Source organism: Ovis canadensis, chromosome 3 (genome assembly GCF_042477335.2).
Source record: "Ovis canadensis isolate MfBH-ARS-UI-01 breed Bighorn chromosome 3, ARS-UI_OviCan_v2, whole genome shotgun sequence".
Lineage (NCBI taxonomy): Eukaryota > Metazoa > Chordata > Mammalia > Artiodactyla > Bovidae > Ovis > Ovis canadensis.
In genome coordinates, this window is record NC_091247.1 from 226132372 (window position 1) to 226152699 (window position 20328).

The 20328-nt window shown below is 47.1% G+C and overlaps 1 protein-coding gene across 1 annotated transcript in view; it reads right to left on the reverse strand.

Moving 5' to 3' along the window:
• EFCAB6 (EF-hand calcium binding domain 6) overlaps positions 1-20328 on the reverse strand; it is a 268456-nt gene that overhangs the window by 122963 nt on the left and 125165 nt on the right. The window contains exons 13-17 of the mRNA XM_069581729.1: positions 15110-15277; positions 13242-13301; positions 12983-13143; positions 6688-6861; positions 4413-4581 (exon numbers count right to left, since the gene is read on the reverse strand). Of these exons, the coding sequence (XP_069437830.1) occupies positions 4413-4581; positions 6688-6861; positions 12983-13143; positions 13242-13301; positions 15110-15277 (732 nt within the window). The remainder of the gene's footprint in view (positions 1-4412; positions 4582-6687; positions 6862-12982; positions 13144-13241; positions 13302-15109; positions 15278-20328) is intronic.

The window sequence follows — 20328 nt, forward strand, 5'->3', positions numbered from 1 at the left end:
TTATCTTACACCAACCAGAAACTCTGGTATCTCCTACAATCAAGAGAGAAAAGGGGGAAAGTCCATTACCAGCTAACAAATAAAGAGTCTGCATGACAGACAAAAGCTGCCTGACCCGGCAGGTGAAAACAGCAACAGAGTCCAGTGAAGACCATGCAGGGACGCAGGGGCCTGTCAGCTTCCGCCTGGCTCTAGGTTCTATTCTCATGGGTCTCTCCTAAGAGGACCTGTGTAGCCCATCACCTCCTGCCTCCACCACAGGGAAGGTGATGGCTGCTAAGAATAAACAGCACTTCTAATTTAGAGTGCAAGGTATTCAGTTCAGTTCAGTCACTCGGTTGTGTCCGACTCTGTGTGACCCCATGGACTGTAGCACACCAGGCCTCCCTGTCCATCACCAACACCCGGAGGTTGCTCAGACTCATATCCATTGTGTTGGTGATGTCATCCAACCATCTCATTCTCTGTCGTCCCCTTCTCCTGCCTTCAATCTTTCCCAGCATCAGGGTCTTTTCCAGTGAGTCAGTTCTTTGCATCAGGTGGCCAAAGTATTGGAGTTTCAGCTTCAGCGTCAGTCCTTCCGATGAATATTCAGGACTGATTTCCTTTAGGGTGGAGGACTGGTTGGATCTCGTTGCTGTCCAAGGGACTCTCAAGAGTCTTCTCCAACACCACAGTTCAAAAGCATCAATTCTTTGGCACTCAGCTTTCTTTATGTTCTAAATCTCACATCCGTACATGACTACTGGAAAAACCGTAACTTTGACTAGATGGAACCTTTGTCGGCAAAGTAATGTCTCTGCTTTTGAATATGCTGTCTAGGTTGGTCACAGCTTTTCTTCCAAGAAGCAAGCGTCTTTTAATTTCAAGGTTGTAGTCACTATCTGTAGTGATTTCTACAAATGATGGTTTGCAAGGTATTCAAGCCAATGGCGAAGCACTGCCTGTGTTCAAAGGATGAACAAGTACATGGACACAGAACTGGGCAAGTGAGTATATAGGACTTAGAGCTTCACTCCCAATGCCCCGGGCTTGAAACTCTGCAGCCACTGCGCTACTAACTGGTAAGACTGGGGGAAGAGAGGGGAAGAACATTGCCTCCCCACAATCAAACTGGTAGGAAGCAGTGAAGGGGCATTCTTATTAAAAGTAATGTCCTTTCCACAAAACTCTGAGGCCAGATGCAAGCTCAAAGCTGCCATCGGTTGTACCCAGCTAGCCTGTATGGGCTTCCCTGGTGGCTCAGAAGGTGAAGAATCTGTCTGCAATGTGGGAAACCCAGGTTCAATCCTGAGTCAAGAAGATCCCCTGGAGAAGGGAATAGCTACCCACTCCTGTATTCTTGCCTGGAAAATCCCATGGACAGAGGAGCCTGGAGGGCCCCAGCCCAGGGGGCTGCAAAGAGTCGGACATGATGGAGTGACTAAGCACACATACACACACACACACACACACACACACACGGCCTGTATGACGCCCACCAAGCCAGTATCACTCCCAGCAAGGGTCTGAGGTTGATACAGACTGGCATGGATTCAAATTCGAGTGTCTGAATGGCTTACCAGCTGAACCATGCTGAGCCATTATCTCAAGTCCTAAGCTTCGGTCTCCTCATCTGCGACGTGGGTATCATGTGATCTATGTCTCATGGGGCTCCTGTGACAGTTACAAGTAATGCTTGTGAAGCAACACGGCCAGCGCCTGCACACTGGCAGAGTCAGTAAGTCTTCAGTCAGTGCAGCGAGACCATCACTAGTCTAGCAACGGTTAGCATTACCATCAAGGTTATTATCATTGCTATTATTCCCATTGCAGAATTAGTCATCGTTAACACTTAAAGCTCTCTGCAGAGTAGGTTTCAAAGGTTTCCTTGCCACTGAAGTTGGGTATTCACAAACCTTTAACATCTGGGTGCCTTGCATTATGTCCAATCTAAATTCTGGTTTCTTTCTATAGTATAAGCCCATGATTTTCCCAGCTCTGACTTCACCAGCGGTAGAATCGCTCTCATTGGTAAATAATTTAACAATGAAAACTTACATTTACATAATGCTTTGAGGTTACCAGCCTATCGAGTTGAAATCTGGGTCCCCAGCGGATGGTTGAAAGTCACCCCACGATTATTGATCTTCAAGTTAAACGGCTGGTCACGACAGGAGGTTTTCAGAAGTTAAACCCAACAAGTCACTAAAACGGAAGCCAGTGGAATACTCCCCTAACTGTGTTCGCCGTGAACTGGTTGTCAAGTCTCCTGAAACAACAGACTCCTCTCCCTGCATCTCCATCCTCTAGTATTTTCTGTTTCCTTCCGCAGCCCCTGCCACCCACTGGCATGTCTCCAGGAAGCCAGCAACCAGGGAGGGGAGAAGCATGCCGGTGCCACCGGGAAGCAAGAGCAGAGCTGCAGCTGCCCCTCCGCTTGGCCGGGATGTAGGGACGGGCAGGGGGCAGAGAACGGGGCCAGGGTGGGTGCGCTAGGTGGAGAGGGGAACCAGCCTCATGTTTAGGAACCCCAACTGGCTTCTGAAGTGGCTGCTTGCCTCACTCCGCAGGTGGTGGCCCTTCAGGCTCCCCTGGGGATTCTAGTTAACTCTTCAGGTTCACCTGTTCATCCAGCAAATGTCCTCTGGGCCCTACTGCGTGCCAAGTACTGGGATACATCTCTGTCCAAAAGAGATAAAAATGTCTACCTTTGGAGCATATGTTTTTACTGGAGGAAGATAAACAGCAGAATAAAGAAATGAACCAGGGACTTTCCTGCAGGCCTGGTGGTTGAGAACCCACCTGCCAGTGTAGGGGACCTAGGTTGGATCCCTGGTCCAGGAAGATCCTACACGCCATGGCCACGCGGCAGCTAAGCCTGAGCGCCACAAGTGATCCTGAGCTCGGGAGCCTGCAAGCTGCAACTGCTGGAGTCCACGCAGCCTAGAGCCTGAGCTCCACAGCAAGAGAAGCCACCACAATGTGAAGCCCCGCAACAGAGAGCAGCTACTTGCCGCAACTAGAGAAAAGCCCGCGCAGCAGCGAAGACCCAGCAGAACAAAAATAAAGAACCTTTAATTAAAAAAAAAAAAAAAAGAATCAGAGTCAAACACAAAGAGGCCCCATTTGCCAGGTGATTCAGGGTGGAACCTGGGACCAGGCCCTCGGAGGGTTCCATGACTCCTGCCCATTTACCCACCGAAGCTGCTCTTGCCAGTCGGCAACGGCTGGCTCCCAGTTCCTGGTCCCCGCCCCCCCCCAAAGCCAGAACTTGTGGAACCATCCTTGACTCTGTCCTCTCGCTTACCTGTTACCCCATGTCTCCTTGCTGGGCCCCTTAGGCTCACAAACCTAGATCCTCCACTTCCGCGTCTCTTGCTTGGGGAAGGGGAGGTCTGGACTGTTTCCACAGCCATCTAATCCCTTCCCCCCTCCCCACACCAGCCGGCCCCCTCCTCCACCCACCCTCCACACTGCTGCCGATGAGAGGCTTGGAAATGAGATTCGGACAGAGCCCATTTAGGCACCTGGCATGGGGGCAGGCACTAGATAAACTGCAGCTGCTAATCTGATTACTTCTCTTCTTGGAAATATATTTCACTGCCTTCTTCTGAAGGTGTCCACACGGACACTACTACGTATTAGAGGCAAGGTTTCCCTTTAAAATAGCTGCAGATGATGAACCAGGGGGATCATAATAGGAATTTTAAGCAATCGTGCAAATTCATTCCTGAGAAGTCTGTGCAGAACCCTTCAAAGTGAGCTCTTTCTGGCATGAACCTCCCCAGTTCCCATAAGCACATGCAAATCAGCACTCTGAGCTTCCCATTTTCACTGCCAGTTTTTTTCCCCCCACTTTCTTGCGGCACAAACCACAGCTCTGTTATCACAGCGTCCCGGGAAGCCCTCGCTGGCAGGGTTGGGGGGGCCCTGAGCGGCCTCGCCCCGCTCCCCCCTCCCCCACTGCCCCACCTCGCACACGGAGCCGGGTCCTCAGTGCATGGCCAAGGAAAGCACCAGTGAACCCTTTGTTTTGAAAGGTTAACTATCAAAAACCAGCCGCATTCACATCAGAAGCATAGTCTGAAGAAAGTTGCCAAGGATATTTTTGGCCAGAAGAATCCTTTTACATTGTCGGAAGATGCCTAGAAATGCATCCGTTTTGCCCTGGAATAAACCCTGGCTGAAAAAAACTTAATGCTTGTGCCTTCAGAGCCTGGTAGCACAGTAAGAGAAGGAAATGGCAACCCACTCCAGCGTTCTTGCCTGGAGAATCCCAGGGATGGCGGAGCCTGGTGGGCTGCCGTCTATGGGGTCGCACAGGGTCGGACACGACTGAAGCGACTCAGCAGCAGCGGCACAGTAAGACAACTGAACTTCCTTCCAGAAAGGAGGAAACGCAGAAACGCAGAGAAACCTTACTCTCCTACCTTCTTGAAGTCATGCGTGTTAATTTTGCCATCAGGCTCCCTGGTGAAGTCAAGAAACCGCTTTCTGAGTGCTGGGTCCTGCTGCCGTATGCAGCTTTTGAGCTTTTCAATGACTTCCTCCTTCGTCATGTTCCTGGCCATGGCACCCTGGCTCTCAGCGGGCTTGGCTCTAAAATCACAAGCAGGCACACAGCTGCAGCAGCGCGCTTTCTATAGGCCAGCAGCCCCCAACCTTTCTGAGCACCGCAGACCAGTTTTGTGGAAGACAGTTTTTCCATGGAACGGGGGACGGATGCTTTGGGGGTGATTCAAGCTCACTGCATTTATTGTGCACTTCACTTCTATTGTTATTACATCAGCTCCACCTCTGATCACCAGGCATGAGGTCCCGGAGGTTGGGGACCCCTGCTACAGAACTCACCCGCTTATGGTTCAACCCAGGACAACACAGGGGCTTTCCATCCCCTTTTCACAAACGTGCAGACAGACGTTGAGGTCAAGGGAGGGACTCAGGGACTTCTTACACGCCCATGGCTCGTAGCTTCAGAGCCAGGCCAGCAGCTCTGTGTCACTGTGTCAGGTAAGCTCCCCTCCCTGGCCGAGGTCCCAGCACAAGGCAGCAGGCCAGGGTGGGGAGCTTTGGGGCAGGGGCTGGTGTCAGCCCTGAGGTTTTCAGCTGTGCTTTGAGCTGGCTGAATCTGGCGTGTGAGTGGGAAGACACGGCTGAGAAAGGATACTTTAGTGAACTGGGAAAATGCAAAGTCAGAGCCTGCTACACAGCCTTAAGTTAAACAGGCTGTTTTGTGGTCACCAGATCAAAGATCATCAGACAGCCAGGGGAAGGAAGGGATGTCCACAATTAATCCAAGTTGACTTGTGAAATCGATTTAATCTATATAATACAGATCTTACGTGGTGTGCTCTGTGTCTGAGTGTGAGAATCTATGTGTCTTTGAAGGCTAATTATTCTCCAGCCCTCCTGCAGTCTCCTAGACCTCGTTTCGATAGCCATGAGATGGTCCTGAGAATGGACTTCGACTCCTCACCTACTACTTCTGCCAGCCCTAAGAGCTCTCCAGGAATGCCCACGTTTGATGAAATGCTAAACTGCTAGTACTTCTTTCACTGCTTTTTTGGGAGGCAGACGTAGCACTTTATAGAATCTTTTACCTTTCTCTTAAAATACCATCTTTCTACTCATCTATAAAGCAGCTACTATTAAAGTGCCCAGATATTCAAATTTCATCACCTTAGCATTAAAATATTCCCATTGCTCTACACTTGAGAATTTTTTAAAGGGGATATGACAAAGTGAAGTCGGCCAATTAGTTCTACATTTTATCTTTCCTCATGGATTTATTATAAGCTATAGAACAAGCAAGTTAAAATAATATCTTTTCATTAGGCTAAACCTATATTTTTCAAAATGAAGGGCTAAAATATTCATCAGTCTGACTTTTAATGGATTTACTAAGTACGTTTTACTGTTACGATTCAATTTGGCAATCATTTAAGTAATTCTATCATTCATGTTAGAAAATGTTAACCAGTGTTATGAGTATATTTTGCAATAAATATTATACAGCAGTAAGGAAGCTACAACTCTGGCAAAAAGTGTGACTGCAGGGAGGCAATAGTTGAGTTCTTTGGGAGCTGAAAGTCCTGGGTCCTTCCCCCAGGGTGTCCACTCAGCCTGTGAATAACCTGAGCATGCAAAGTGGCTTTCATTTGTGTCCAGCTCTTTGCGACCCTATGGACTGTAGCCTGCCAGCTCCTCTGAGCATGGGATTCCATAGGAGTGGGTTGCCATTTCCTTCTCCAGGGTATCTTCCTGACCCAGGGATGGAACCCATGTCTCTTACATCTCCTGTACTGGCAGGGGGGTTCTTTACCACACTAGCGCCACCTGGGAAGCCCAAATAATGTGAGGCCAGTCCCCAGACCTCCTCTTCAGGTCTCAGTGCTTTCAATCCTAGAATTAATAAGTCAGTGTAGCGTAGTCCTAAGATCTCTGCTTGCTCTAAAACGCCCTGACTCTAATCACTGCATTCATCATTTGCCATCTTTCTTATTTAAATCCCCAAATATTTAAATACTCATTTTTGTCAACAAATATTTACTGTCTACCTTGCAGTAGAATTCCATGGACAGAAGAGACTGGTGTACTCCAGTGGGCTACTGTCCACAGGGTTGCAAAGAGTTGGACACGACTGAGCAACTAACATATCCTGCAGTAGGCACCGTGGTTTTAATACGTGCTTTTGTTTTGTTTTACCTCTCAGAAAGGTCTGGCAGCGGCTGCTCCTCTTTTTGAAGTTGTTCGTTTAACAGTTGACCCTTTGGCACGGAAACTGGAGAGACAGTGGGCGGTCGATTAATTCCTAGGCATGCCAAAAGTTTCTTGTAAAGGATTCTTCCTGAAGCAATATCCTGAAACTTACTGCAGAGTCTGAATTTTAAAAATAATTAGAACACGCCCATTAGAACAGCTGAAATAAGAAGGAGCCTACCAAGTGTCAGCAAGGAGGTGAGTGGCTACAGGTCTCCTCCACGGCTGGTGGAGTGCGAGATGGCGCTCCCACTTTGGAAGACAGTGGGGCAACCGAAGGTATACTCATCAGAGGATCCAGCTATCCTACCCATAGGCACTTGGCTGGAAGAAATAAAAACGTACGTCTGCACAAAGACTGGTATAATACCTGTAGCTTTCATTGTAAGAGAAAAATTAGCAACAAACCAAATGCCCATCCATAGACGAGTGGATCCACAAGGCTGGAGAAGACCACAAAAGAGAAGTCTACTCTGCAATGAACAAGAACCAACTGTGGATACACAGAACAGCGCGAGTGAGCCGCACAGACATTACGCTTGGTGAATAAAACCTGGCATCTTGTACGCTTGCATTTACAGAGAATCCTAGAAAATGCCAAGTCATCTGCAGTGACATGGTGCCAGGTGGGTGGAAGAGAGGCACTGCAAAGGGCACAAGGAAGTTTTAAGGACGATGAAAAAGTTTAGAGTCTGGGTTGACAGGTTGTGATGGGTTCACAGAGATATACACACTTGATGGATTTCTTCCAATTGTATTATGTAAGTATGGATTAGTTTGAGACTCCTCTGGTGGTCCAGTGGTTAAGACTTCCATGCTCCCAAAGCACAGCAAGCCCACCTCATGGAGCTGCAAGAGGCTGGGGAAGGCTCGTTCTGAAAGGAGGGAACAGATCATCTGAAAACCCGGACACAACAGAGAGCTCAGCATCAGCCTCGCTGAGCTGGGACCTGCGGGAATGGCCGCAGCAAATGAGAGCTCCATGTGCGCTTGACCCTGGGTGGCAGGCTTTGTGTCTATCACCTCATTTGATCCTCACCACAGCTCTTATGCTCAGCACTTGCCCAAGTTCACAGCTTGTTCAGGGCCGAGCTGGGATTTGAACCCAGGCCTTCTGGCTACAGAGCCCGAGTTCCAGAGGGGCTTGAGGATCCTGAGGGGCTGGGAAGCCACATTCTGTTAAAGCAGCTGGTGTTTTCCTAATGGCAAGAGGACACCCAAGTGCTTCAAGCAGGGTTTTAATGTGATCATCTCTGTAGGGTTTCCTTGGTAGCTCAGATGGTAAAGCATCTGCCCCTGCAATGCAGGAGACCCGGGTTCGGTCCCTGGGTTGGGAAGATCCCCTGGAGAAGGAAATGGAAACCCACTCCAGTACTCTTGCCTGGAAAATGCCATGGACAGAGGAGCCTCGTAGGCTATAGTCCACGGAGTTGCAAAGAGTCGGACACGATTGAGCAAATTCACTTTGTAGCTTAGACAAAGACTGGTTACATAATGGAGAAGAGATAGAAAGGCTTGCATCTCAAAAATCCAGGTGATTGCATGATCAACCCACTAAAGTTCATTCATTCATTCATTCATTTCCTCGCTTGACATTTAAGATGCCCTGTCCATGAGCCAGGCACTCTTCCACTCCTAGGTACTGGAGCTTCAGCCAGAAGAGACAGAGTCTCCACATTTTACATCCTTGGTGGGGTGGCACAGGTAATAAACATGAACAAATGACAGGAGCCAGGAAAAGTGGAGCCAGGCAACAGGTGGGGAGCACCTGGGAGGTGGGGTCGGGGAAGGCGGAGGAGGCGAATGGCGTGACCTGCCACTCTGGGTGGTGAGACGTCCACCAATCTCCTTTCCAAGTTAACGTGTCTAAAATGAAACTTCTGATTTCTACTCCCGGAAACCGTCCCCCTCAGCCTCCCCCAGCTCAGATGACAACCCTGAGTCCCCAGGTGCTTCAGCCAGAAGCTTGGGTTCATCCTCATTTCCTGCCCACCCTACCCCAACCCAACACCCCTGGCAGGTCAGCCAGTGGTATTCCAAACACACCCTGAACCTCCACATGTATTCATGGTACGTATTCCTAGAAGAACCACAGGGACAAAGTGGGCAGGGGATGGTCCTTTTCACACCAAAGTGAAAAAAGTGAAAGTGTTAGTCACTCAGTCATGTCTAACTTTTTGCAACCCCATAGACTGGGGCCTGCCAGGCTCCTCTGTCCATGGGATTCTCCAAGTAAGAATTCTGCAATGGGCAGCCATTCCCTTCTCCAGGGATCTTTCCCACCCAGGGATCAAACCCAGGTCTCCCATATTGCAGACAGATTCTTCACCATCTGGGCCACTAGGGAAGCCCCTTGTTACACCAAACTGCTTTCCAGAGAGGCTTTTTCATTTACACACCCACCAGCACACATGCGCGGACCACCTTCTCCTTCCTGCTCTGTCTTTCCACTTGTTTGCAAATTCCCATTTCTTTTACTTTAAGTGGTATCGAACATAACTCATATTTTTTTCTATTTATTAACCTACATTTTAACAAAGCAATAGCAAGCCTTCTGCTCAGAGCCTTTGGCAGATAGAGACATTTCATTAGGATTTAATCATACTGTTTTCATGAAAGGCAGACTTAGCATAATCTCTTTACAGCGAGTGATGATGTTTTTACGTATAAGAAAAGGCTTTTAAAAAAAATTAATATACTTCAGAAAAAGAGGAGTTGATATAAAAAAAATAAAGTGTACTCAGGTAGAACATGAACGCCACTGGGCGTCATCTTCTTTTTAGGGACAAGTAAACGGAGACTTCAAGAGGTTCCCCTCTGTTGGCCCTTGGAAGCTGCTGCAAACGTTTAACTCCCAAGCCTCCCATTCCACCTGCGACCTGCCCACTCAGCTGGCGATCTCGCCTCCCCCTGCACTGAGAAGTCTGGAGGGGGGGACTCCTAGGTCAGCACCCCCATAATCCTTCTTCCCACCCTGGCTCCATCTGCTTTTCCTCCGCAGATGCTGGCTGCAGTCTTCGGCTTTTCCCAGCCCACAGGCCTGCCAGAGCCTGTCTGTGAAGCCAGGGGACTCCCTTCCTGACCCTGGCCTCTCTGCACCACACACATCCTGAGGACCTGCTGGGTCTTCCCCCACCCAACTGCTCACCCCACTTGCTTCCTCTGTGACCTCTGACCTCGCTGGGCCCCTGCCCCCTTAGCCTCAGGCACCCCTGCCCTGACCTTCTCGGCTTCCTCTGCTGCGGGACCAGCCAGGGCCCTGGTTGCCTGGTGGTGCCCTCAGGTCCTGCCCGAGGCCTGCTCACCTCAGCCAGCCAGTCCACCGTCAACCCCAGACAAACGCTTGTCGAACAAACAAACGAGCAAGCGGTCGTGTGAGGACCCCAGGGTCTCGTCCCGGCCCAGACTCCCCTCTGAACCCCACATCTTCCTGCAGCCCTTTTTCTGGCGCTTTCACCCCGTCTTCTCTCTCAGCGGCCCTGTCTCTCCCACCTGGCGGCTGGAGCAGCCCCGGGCATCCCCGGAGACCGCTGCGCTCTTGGCCGTCAGCCTCCCTGTCCAAAGTCAGCAGGCGGTTCCTCTGCTGCGCAGACCACCCCGCAGCAGCCGGCCCCACGGTCCTCTGCCCCTCCTCCTTCCGGCCCCTTCCTTCCCCTTTCCCCCATTACACCCATCCGTCCCCCTCCCTGGAGCCAGAGCTGTGTTTACAGAGCACAGACCGGGCGTGGCCCCTCGCCCCCTCTAGACCCTCTCGCGGCCTCCGGTTGGCCCTCAGCTCTGCTTCTCGGCTGTGGGCCGCATGGCAGAGGCGACAGGGACTCGGTGTGCCCGCGCCCTGCCGGCCCGCGGGCGGGGGCAGGGGCATTTTCAGAGCCCTCCGTCCTGGCGGCTCTCAGACCCTGTGGAGGACCCTGCCCACTGGATGACTCCGGTCCCCTGGTGGGGGGGTGCCCGTCCTTCTCGCCTGCCCTTCCCGCCCCGTGCCGCGGGCCCCTGCCGCTCTCCGCACATATCCCGCCCAGTTGTCCCGTGGGAGCATCCCCTGCTGCCCCACGTCCTGCAAGGCTCTTCCCTTTCTTCTCCGGGTTCCAGCCTCACATCCCTGGGAAGCTGCTCGCCTTCTGTGCCCTGGCCCCACCCTCCGGGCTTCCAGAACTGTGCCTACATGGTACTCTGGTGCTCGCACGCCACACTGGGCACTTCTGCATCTCTTTCCCCCACGTTAGACACCCCCACACCCCCCCTCCCCACCGCCAGTAAATGAAGGCCTTTCTGTAAACCTATTAAAGAAAGCTGAGGGCAGAAGAATTGATGCTTTTGAACTGTGGTGTTGGAGAAGACTCTTGAGAGTCCCTTGGACTGCAAAGAGATCCAACCAGTCCATCCTAAAGGAGATCAGTCCTGAGTGTTCTTTGGAAGGACTGATGTTAAAGCTGAAACTCCAATACTTTGGCCATCTGATGCAGAGAGCTGACTCATTGGAAAAGACCCTGATGCTGGGAAAATTGAGGGCAGGAGGAGAAGGGGACAACAGAGGATGAGATGGTTGGATGGCATCACTGACACAATGGACATGGGTTTGGGTGGACTCTGGGAATTGGTGATGGACAGGGAGGCCTGGCGTGCTGCAGTTCATGGGGTCACAAAGAGTCAGACACAACTGAGCAACTGAATTGAACTGAACTGACTGATATAATAGGAGCTTCTCTGGTGGCTCAGATGGTAAAGCATCTGCCTGCAATGCAGGAGACCTGGGTTCAATCCCCGGGTCGGGAAGATCCCCTGGAGAAGGAAATGGCAACCCACTCCAGTACTCTTGCCTGCAAAATCCCATGGATGGAGGAGCCGGGTGGGCTATAGTCCATGGAGTCCCAAAGAGTTGGACACAACCGAGCGACTTCACTTTTTTTTTTTTACTGATATAACAGGATGGCCAGATGCAGGAGACTCATGCAACACTCACTGAGTGATAGACCAAGTGGAAGGACAGCTGAGCTGCCCGGCCAGCCCTGGGCTCCTCCCTCTCTCTCCCTCTCCCCTGGGTCTGAGCACTCAGCACAGTCACAAGCAAGCCCTGCAGACACGGATATCCCCGCGGCCTCCGCGTCCGTCCGAGGCCCAGCCCAGCCCTCACCCCTCCCTGAGCTCCTCCAGAGCCGCCTCTGGGCTTGCTGTCACCTGCTTCTCCCCTTTGTTTGGTTTCTTCCCCCTGCCCCAAGCAAACTGATCTTCCTGCAAGAGTTCTGTGAACTGGATGGATGCAAACAGCTGGCCCAGCACACCAAGCTCTCGAAAGCCCCTCCTTACGGGGAAAGCCTTGCCCCCACTTCTTATAAGCCATGGGGAAAATGGGCTATGAGTGTTCATAGAAAGAGAGGCCAACAACTGGGTCACTTTAAACCAATGTAATATGAAGCAAAGTAAAAAAAAATAAGTAAAGAAAAAAATAAGATGTTTAACATTCCATTTGGAAGGACTGAAAGAGCATCCTTGTGATGCCTCTGAATTTCCATCTACAGGAATCTCCCAGATTACTGCCCACACCCTGGGGAGCACTGGCCACCTGTTTCTGAGGGCAGCCTGTGGCAGGCGCCATCCCGCCTGAGTCCCACTCCAGCCTGCTAGTTGTCAAGGTCATCTGTAGTGAGGGAATGCCACAGGGGGCAAGCCCTTCCACCTGGAGGGTGGAACAGACACCAGGCAGGACCCATGGAATCTTCAGGACACCCTTCTCTTCTTTCTCTAATATCCCTGTCCCCTCCAACTTCGGCTCAGCTACCACAAAGTAAGTTTTAAATGAAAACGAACTATAAATTATATATATAAACTATAAATCAGGCTACCATTTATGGGCTGGTTGGTCACAGCCAGACACCCTGGGAGGTAAAACAGCCTGAAGATTCAGACCACAGGGGTCATGGCAAGCAGGATGGGACCCAGGCTCCATGGCTCACTCCCGTGTGTCTCCAAGGACTCGCTGAACGTCCTCAGGCCTCCGTCTCCTTATTCAGGAAAAGGAGTTGTAATGCAGCCCTACACACTTGTGGCAAGGACTCAGTCATATAGTATATATGCCAGGTTCTCAACCAACGTTCAAGGCTTAGTACAGGCTCAATAACTAGAAGCTATTATCAGTACTACCTACTAACACAGCAGAAAACACGTAGAAAAAGATTTAGAATTATCAAACAGACTTTAAGGAAGATGTGACATGAACTAATTCTGTTACCTGAAAACTTACTTTACTAAATGTTCAGTTGTTAAAAATGGGCAGAATACACGCATGATTTTCTTGAAATTATTTCGCCCAATGAGTCCTGTGTCTCCGATGTCATATGACCGCAGCATATTACAGAAAGCTGATGGATTCTTAGCAATCGAGTCATGAATAATTTCTTCCACCTACCGGGGGGGGGGGGAAATCATATTTACCAAATTGCATGTTTGTAACCTGGGGTGGGAGGTAGCACCCTGGGGCCACATGGGAAAGCGTTACTTACTGAATCCCAAGCCAGGAAGAGAGGCATCTTGGTGTCCTTACAGGCAGGTATTTTGTGCAGCTGATTGGGAAACAGAAAATGTGTATAAATACAAATCACTCATAAAGGCAGTGGAGGCTTAGGAGGCAGACGGACTTTGGGCTGTCAGTTTTGTCCCTGACTAGCCAATAGTTTAGACCTTGAGCCCACCAGCTCCTATCTGGAAATGAGGATAACTACATTCAACTTGTGTTTATTTTAAAAAGTACAACAAGCATGAAAAAAATCCATCACCTGACCCAGAGAGATGTTATGGGAAGGGAGGTGGGGGGGGGGTTCATGTTTGGGAATGCCTGTACACCCGTGGTGGATTCATGTCAATGTATGGCAAAACGAATACAGTATTGTAAAGTAAAATAAAGTAAAAATAAAAAAAAAATCCATCACCTAGAAATTAAATAATGAACACCCAGATTATAACAATGGGGACTACTCTGTATCTTTTAATATTACATGGCAGAATTTTTACTGACACTAAGGGTTAACAATATGTTAACTGATGATAAATTTAAAAGTCACTAATTACATATCTCATTTTAAAATAAAATAGATATCATATATGAAAAAAATATATATGCATATATCCAGCTCATCAAATTGCATACTGTATGTTAAATTGTGTACTTTTATATATCAATTATACCTCAATAAAGCTGCAAAAACTAGTATGTGTGTGTATAAAGGTATAAAGGTTTGGAAGAACATGCAAGAGTGAGTAAAAACGTCATACAATTCCTCCATGTGAGAATTAGCGGTGATCTTAATTTTCTTCTATTTGCACATCTCGTGTTCCAGTGTTTCTAATCCATCTGTTTATATGCCTGCCTGGAGAATCCCATGGACAGAGGAGGCTAGTGGTAACAGGAGTCCATGGGCTCCCAAAGAGTCGGACACAATTGAAGGAACCTACCATGAATGTACACAAACCATAAAATTTAAACTAAAAGCTAACCTGTACCTGGTAAAAAGAAATCTTCAACAAACATTTCAATGAGACTCTGCTAATGTCCATGGCATGCATTATCTGAAACTAATCCGATTTTTTCAAAGTTCTTAAAATTTTAAAATGCTAAATAGCTATTAAAGTTATATAAGGATTAATAATTACAAAACTATCAACTTTCAACCAAAAGAACTAAATACCCTAAGTGTTTGCCATTAGAGGCAACAAGCAGTTGTTTTGTCTTATTTCAAATGCTAAGTCGTGCTAAGTCGCTTCAGTCAAGTCTGACTCTTTGTGACCCCATGGACTGTGGTCCCCCAGGCTGCTCTGTCCATGGGATTCTCCAGGCAAGAATACTGGAGTGGGTTGCCATGCCCTCCTCCAGGGGATCTTCCCGACCCAGGGATCGAAACCGCATCTCTTACGTCTCCTGCATGGGCAGGCAGGTTCTAGCAGTGCTACTGAAATGCTGTGAAAAGGAGTTATATCTGGTGTATCAAGTGCTGCCATTCAAGGAAAGTTTTGGCAAATGTCAACGTTCGTCCTTCAGTGAGATTTAGAAAAGCAAAAGTTGCTCAGTTGTATCTGACTCTTTGCGACCCCATGGACTGTAGCCCACGGAATTCTCCAGGCCAGAATACTGGCATGGGTAGCCTTTCCCTTCTTCAGGGGATCTTCCCAACCCAGGGGTCAAATCCAGGTTTAGAAACTAAAAGTTAAAATCAAACAGCTTTTAAACACAACTCTTACTTAAAATTAACTCCGGTGGAAAATGTGCATTCAGCTATTTAAACCATATTCCACCTGCATCTCTTATTTCACTAACAACACTTACGTTTCCTACCATAAACAGAAAAAAGAAACGTGAAGTTGTGGCAAAACTCACCTTAGGGTTCTCTTCAATTAGCTCAATAAACTTGCTGATGTTGACACACCCGGTGCACCCAGGGTCAAGTATTCGCATTAGTTCTTTGAATTCTGAATCACTTATGTTTACAACCACGCAATTTAGGACGCGTTGCAGTTCTTGCCCTGTTATCTGTCCGTCAGGTTTCTGAGCATGAAAATATTATAAGGGAATGTTTTTAAAACAAGGAAAAAAGGGAAGAAAAAAGCATGACATGTATTGGGCAGCACTTAATAAATCAAGATTTGGGGCCAAATAGAATTGTGATTTGAAATACGAAAACCTCAGCTGATGTTCACTGTATAACCCACGTGCCAAGAGCAGTCAGGGGAGGGGATCTAGAACTTTGCCAGTGCCCTTGCTACGATGTTCTTTGTCAGGATGTGGCAAGAAAGAGGCTGACCCTCTCCCCAGGACAGGCTGAATGCTGGTGGTCTCAGAAGCCAAACAGCTTTTCCTGCCCTAACCCACCTGAGGACCCTGCAGCTCAGCCACACTGGGCATAGGATTTCCTGGAAATTCAATTGCAACTTGCCAATTTACTAAGAATATTAATTATGCTTGTTTGCACTACCACCAACCTCGTCAATTACGTAAATGGACAATTACTTAGCGAGAAAAATTTCAGCCACGCACCATAAAGAAAACATGAGCAAAATACTGGGAGGCAAACTTCTTCTCCCAGAATAAAAAATTATCAATAAGAAAATTGACTATCAAAATTGAGAGAAACTATTTACTGGAAAGGCAGGGGAAATAAAGGACCCCATCTCTTCACAAAGAGATTGTGAATATCAATCTGACCAAAGACTTTAAGTGATGCCACACTGCATGAACGCCAACTACAACAGATTCAGGGTCCAAAACGTGAAAAGGACAGGTTTCCTTGGAGAAAATTAAGTAATTTAGAGGGTATGTTCAGGGTACTTTTTGGTGGGGGAGTGACCATTCTTTAATGTCCAAGTAGGAGTCGTCGACAACTAATATTTATGATTTTCAATAATCAGCCATTCAGTTCAGTTCAGTCGCTCAGTCGTGTCCCACTCTTTGTGACCCCATGAATCGCAGCACTCCAGGCCTCCCTGTCCATCACCAGCTGCTGGAGTTCACTCAAACTCGTGTCCATCGAGTCGATGACGCCATCCAGCCATCTCATCCTCTGTCGTCCCCTTCTCCTCCTGCCCCCAATCCCTCCCAGCATCACAGTCTTTTCCAATGAGTCAACTCTTCGCATGAGGTGGCCAAAGTACTGGACTTTCAGCTTTAGCATCAGTCCTTTCAAAGAACACCCAGGACTGATCTCCTTCAGAATGGACTGGTTGGATCTCCTTGCAGTCCAAGGGACTCTAAAGAGTCTTCTCCAACACCACAGCTCAAAAGCATCAATTCTTTGGCACACAGCTTTCTTCACAGTCCAACTCCCACATCCATATGACCACTGGAAAAACCATAGATTTGACTAGACGGACCTCTGTTGGCAAAGTAATGTCTCTGCTTTTGAATATGTTATCTAGGTTGGTCATAACTTTCCTTCCAAGGAGTAAGTGTCTTTTAATTTCATGGCTGCAATCACCATCTGCAGTGATTTTGGAGCCCCCAAAAATAAAGTCTGACCCGTTTCCCCTGTTTCCCCATCTATTTCCCATGAAGTGATGGGACCGGATGCCATGATCTTCGTTTTCTGAATGTTGAGCTTTAAGCCAACTTTTTCACTTTCACTTTCATCAAGAGGCTTTTTAGTTCCTCTTCACTTTCTGCCATAAGGGTGGTGTCATCTGCATATCTGGGGTTATTGATATTTCTCCCGGCAATCTTGATTCCAGCTTGTGCTTCTTCCAGTCCAGCGTTTCTCATGATGTACTCTGCATATAAGTTAAATAAGCAGGGTGACAATATACAGCCTTGATGTACTCCTTTTCCTTTTTGGAACCAGTCTGTTGTTCAATGTCCAGTTCTAACTGTTGCTTCCTGACCTGCATAGAGGTTTCTCAAGAGGCAGGTCAGGTGGTCTGGTATTCCCATCTCTTTCAGAATATTCCGCAATTTATTGTGATCCACAGTCAAAGCCTTTGGCATAGTCAATAAAGCAGAAATAGATGTTTTTCTGGAACTCTCTTCCTCTTTCGATGATCCAGCAGATGTTGGCAATTTGATCTCTGGTTCTTCTGCCTTTTCTAAAACCAGCTTGAACATCTGGAAGTTCACGGTTCACATACTGGTGAAGTCTGGCTTCAAGAATTTTGATCATTACTTTACTAGCATGTGAGATGAGTGCAATTGTGTGGTAGTTTGAGCATTCTTTGGTATTGCCTCTCTTTGCAATTGGAATGAAAACTGACCTTTTCCAGTCCTGTGGCCACTGCTGAGTTTTCCAAATTTGCTTGCATATTGAGTGCAGCACTTTCACAGCATCATCTTTTAGGATTTGAAATAGCTCTACTGGAATTCCATCACTAGCTTTGTTCGTAGTGATGCTTTCTAAGGCCCACTTGATTTCACATTGCAGGATGTCTGGCTCTAGGTGAGTGATCACACCATCATGATTATCTGGGTCGTGATGATCTTTTTTGTACAGTTCTTATGTGTATTCTTGCCACCTCTTCTTAATATTTTCTGCTTCTGTTAGGTCCATACCATTTCTGTTCTTTATTGAGCCCATCTTTGCACAAAATGTTCCCTTGGTATCTCTAATTTTTCTTGAAGAGATCTTTAGTCTTTGCCATTCTGTTGTTTCTTTGCACTGATCGCTGAGGAAGGCTTTCTTATCTCTTCTTGCTCTTCTTTGGAACTCTGCATTCAGATGCTTATATCTTTCCTTTTCTCCTTTGCTTTTCACTTCTCTTCTTTTCATAGCTATTTGAAAGGCCTCCCCAGACAGCTGTTTTGCTTTTTTGCATTTCTTTTCCATGGGGATGGTCTTGATCCCTGTCTTCTGTACAATGTCACGAACCTCCGTCCATAGTTCATCAGGCACTCTATTTATCAGATCTAGTCCCTTGAATCTATTTCTCACTTCCACTGTATAATCATAAGGGATTTGATTTAGGTCACACCTGAATGGTCTAGTGGTTTTCCCTACTTTCTTCAATTTGAGTCTGAATTTGGTAATAAGGAGTTCATGATCTGAGCCACAGTCAGCTCCTGGTCTTGTTTTTGCTGACTGTATAGAGCTTCTCCATCTTTGGCTGCGAAGAATATAATCAATCTGATTTCGGTGTTGAACATCTGGTGATGTCCATGTGTAGAGTCTTCTCTTGTGTTGTTGGAAGAGGGTGTTTGCTATGACCAGTGCGTTCTCTTGGCAAAACTCTGTTAGCCTTTGCCCTGCTTCATTCCGTATTCCAAGGCCAAATTTGCCTGTTACTCCAGGCGTTTTGTTTCCTGACTTCCTACTTTTGCATTCCAGTCCCCTGTAACGAAAAGCACATCTTTTTGGGGTGTAAGTTCTAAAATCAATCATTATCACTAATTCGAGTATTTCCATCACCCCAAAGAAACCTTGTGCCCATTTGCTGTCACTCCATTTCTACCCTATCCTAAGGGACTAATCTCGTTTCTATCCCTATACATATTTGCTTTTTTTCTGGATATTTCATGTAAATAGACTTGTACAACATTTTATCTGTATGCACCTTCCATCTGCCTTCTTTCAACAGGTATAACATTTGTGAGGCTCATCCATGATGTTGCATGGATCGGTATTTTGTTCTTTTTATTCCGGTTAATACTATTCCATTGTATGATACGGCACGTTTTGTATTATCATAAGTTGATGAACATATGGACTGTTTCCAGTTTGGAAATGAGGAATAATGTTACTGTGGACTCTTGCACACAAGCCTTTGTGTGGACATGTTTTTATTTCTCTTGGGCAGACATATCTAGGAGTGGAATTCCTGGGTTATGTAGTAAATCTGTTTTAAATTGTTAGGACATGGCTCTGTTGTTTTCTGTAGCAGTCGTACCATTGTATGACCCCAGCGGGGGTGTGTAAGTGCCATCGCCACAGCATCACCAGCACTTACTGCCATCTGTCTTGCTGACAGTAGCCACTCCAGGGGGTGTGAGGTGGTATCTCATTGTCCTATTGATTTGCATTTCCCTGATGACTAACAATGTAGAGCTCCACTTCCAGTGTCAACTGGGTATCCCTATATCTTCTTTGGTGAAATGTCTATTAAAGTCTTGTCCGTTTTAAATTTGGGTAGTCTTCTTATTGAGTTCTAAGAGTTCTCACATATTCTAGATATAAGTCCTTTACCAGATATAGAATTTGCATACGTTTTCTCCCAGTTTGTGGTCTTTACACCTCCTTAATGGTATCTTCTGAACAACAAAAGCTTTTGATTCTAAATAAGTCCAATTTATACATTTTGTTGTTTTGTGGATCATGCTTTTAGTATCACATCTAAAAAAATCTTTGCCTAACACAAGGTCACAAAGAATTACACATATGTCTTCTAAGACTTTTACTGTTTTAGCTCTTATATTTAGGTTTATGGTCCGTTTTAAGTTAATTTTGGTATATAATGTAAAGAAAAGGTCTAACTTCATCTTTTTGCATTGTTCAGTCACTAAGTCATGACAGAATCTTTGTGACCCCATGGACTGCAGCACTCCAGTCTTCTCTGTCCTTCACTATCTCCCAGAGTTTGCTCAAACTCACACCCGTTGAGTCGGTGATGTCATCCAACTGTCTCATCTTCTGTCAACCCCTTATCCTCCTGCCCTCAATCTTTCCCATCATCAGGGTGTTTTCCAAGAGTTGGCTCTTCACATCAGGGAGCCAAAGTACTGGAGCTTCAGCTTTAGTTATCAGTCCTTCCAATGAGTACTCAGGGTTGATTTCCTTTAGGATCGACGGGTTTGATCTCCATGCAGTCCAAGGGACTCTCAAGAGGTCTTCTCCACCACCACAATTTGAAAACATCAATTCTTTGGTCCTCAGCTTTATTTACGGTCCAACACTCACATCCGTTCTTGACTACTGGAAAACCGTAGCTTTGACTATATGACTTTTGTTGCCATACCCACTTGTCTCAGCACCATTTGTTGAAAAGATTATTCTTTCACCTGCTGAATTGGTTGAAAACTAATTGACCATCAATGTGAGGGGTTATTTCCATACCCTCAATTATGTTCTATTGATCAATGTCTATCCCATGCCTGTACCACCCTGTCTTTATTACTCTAACTTT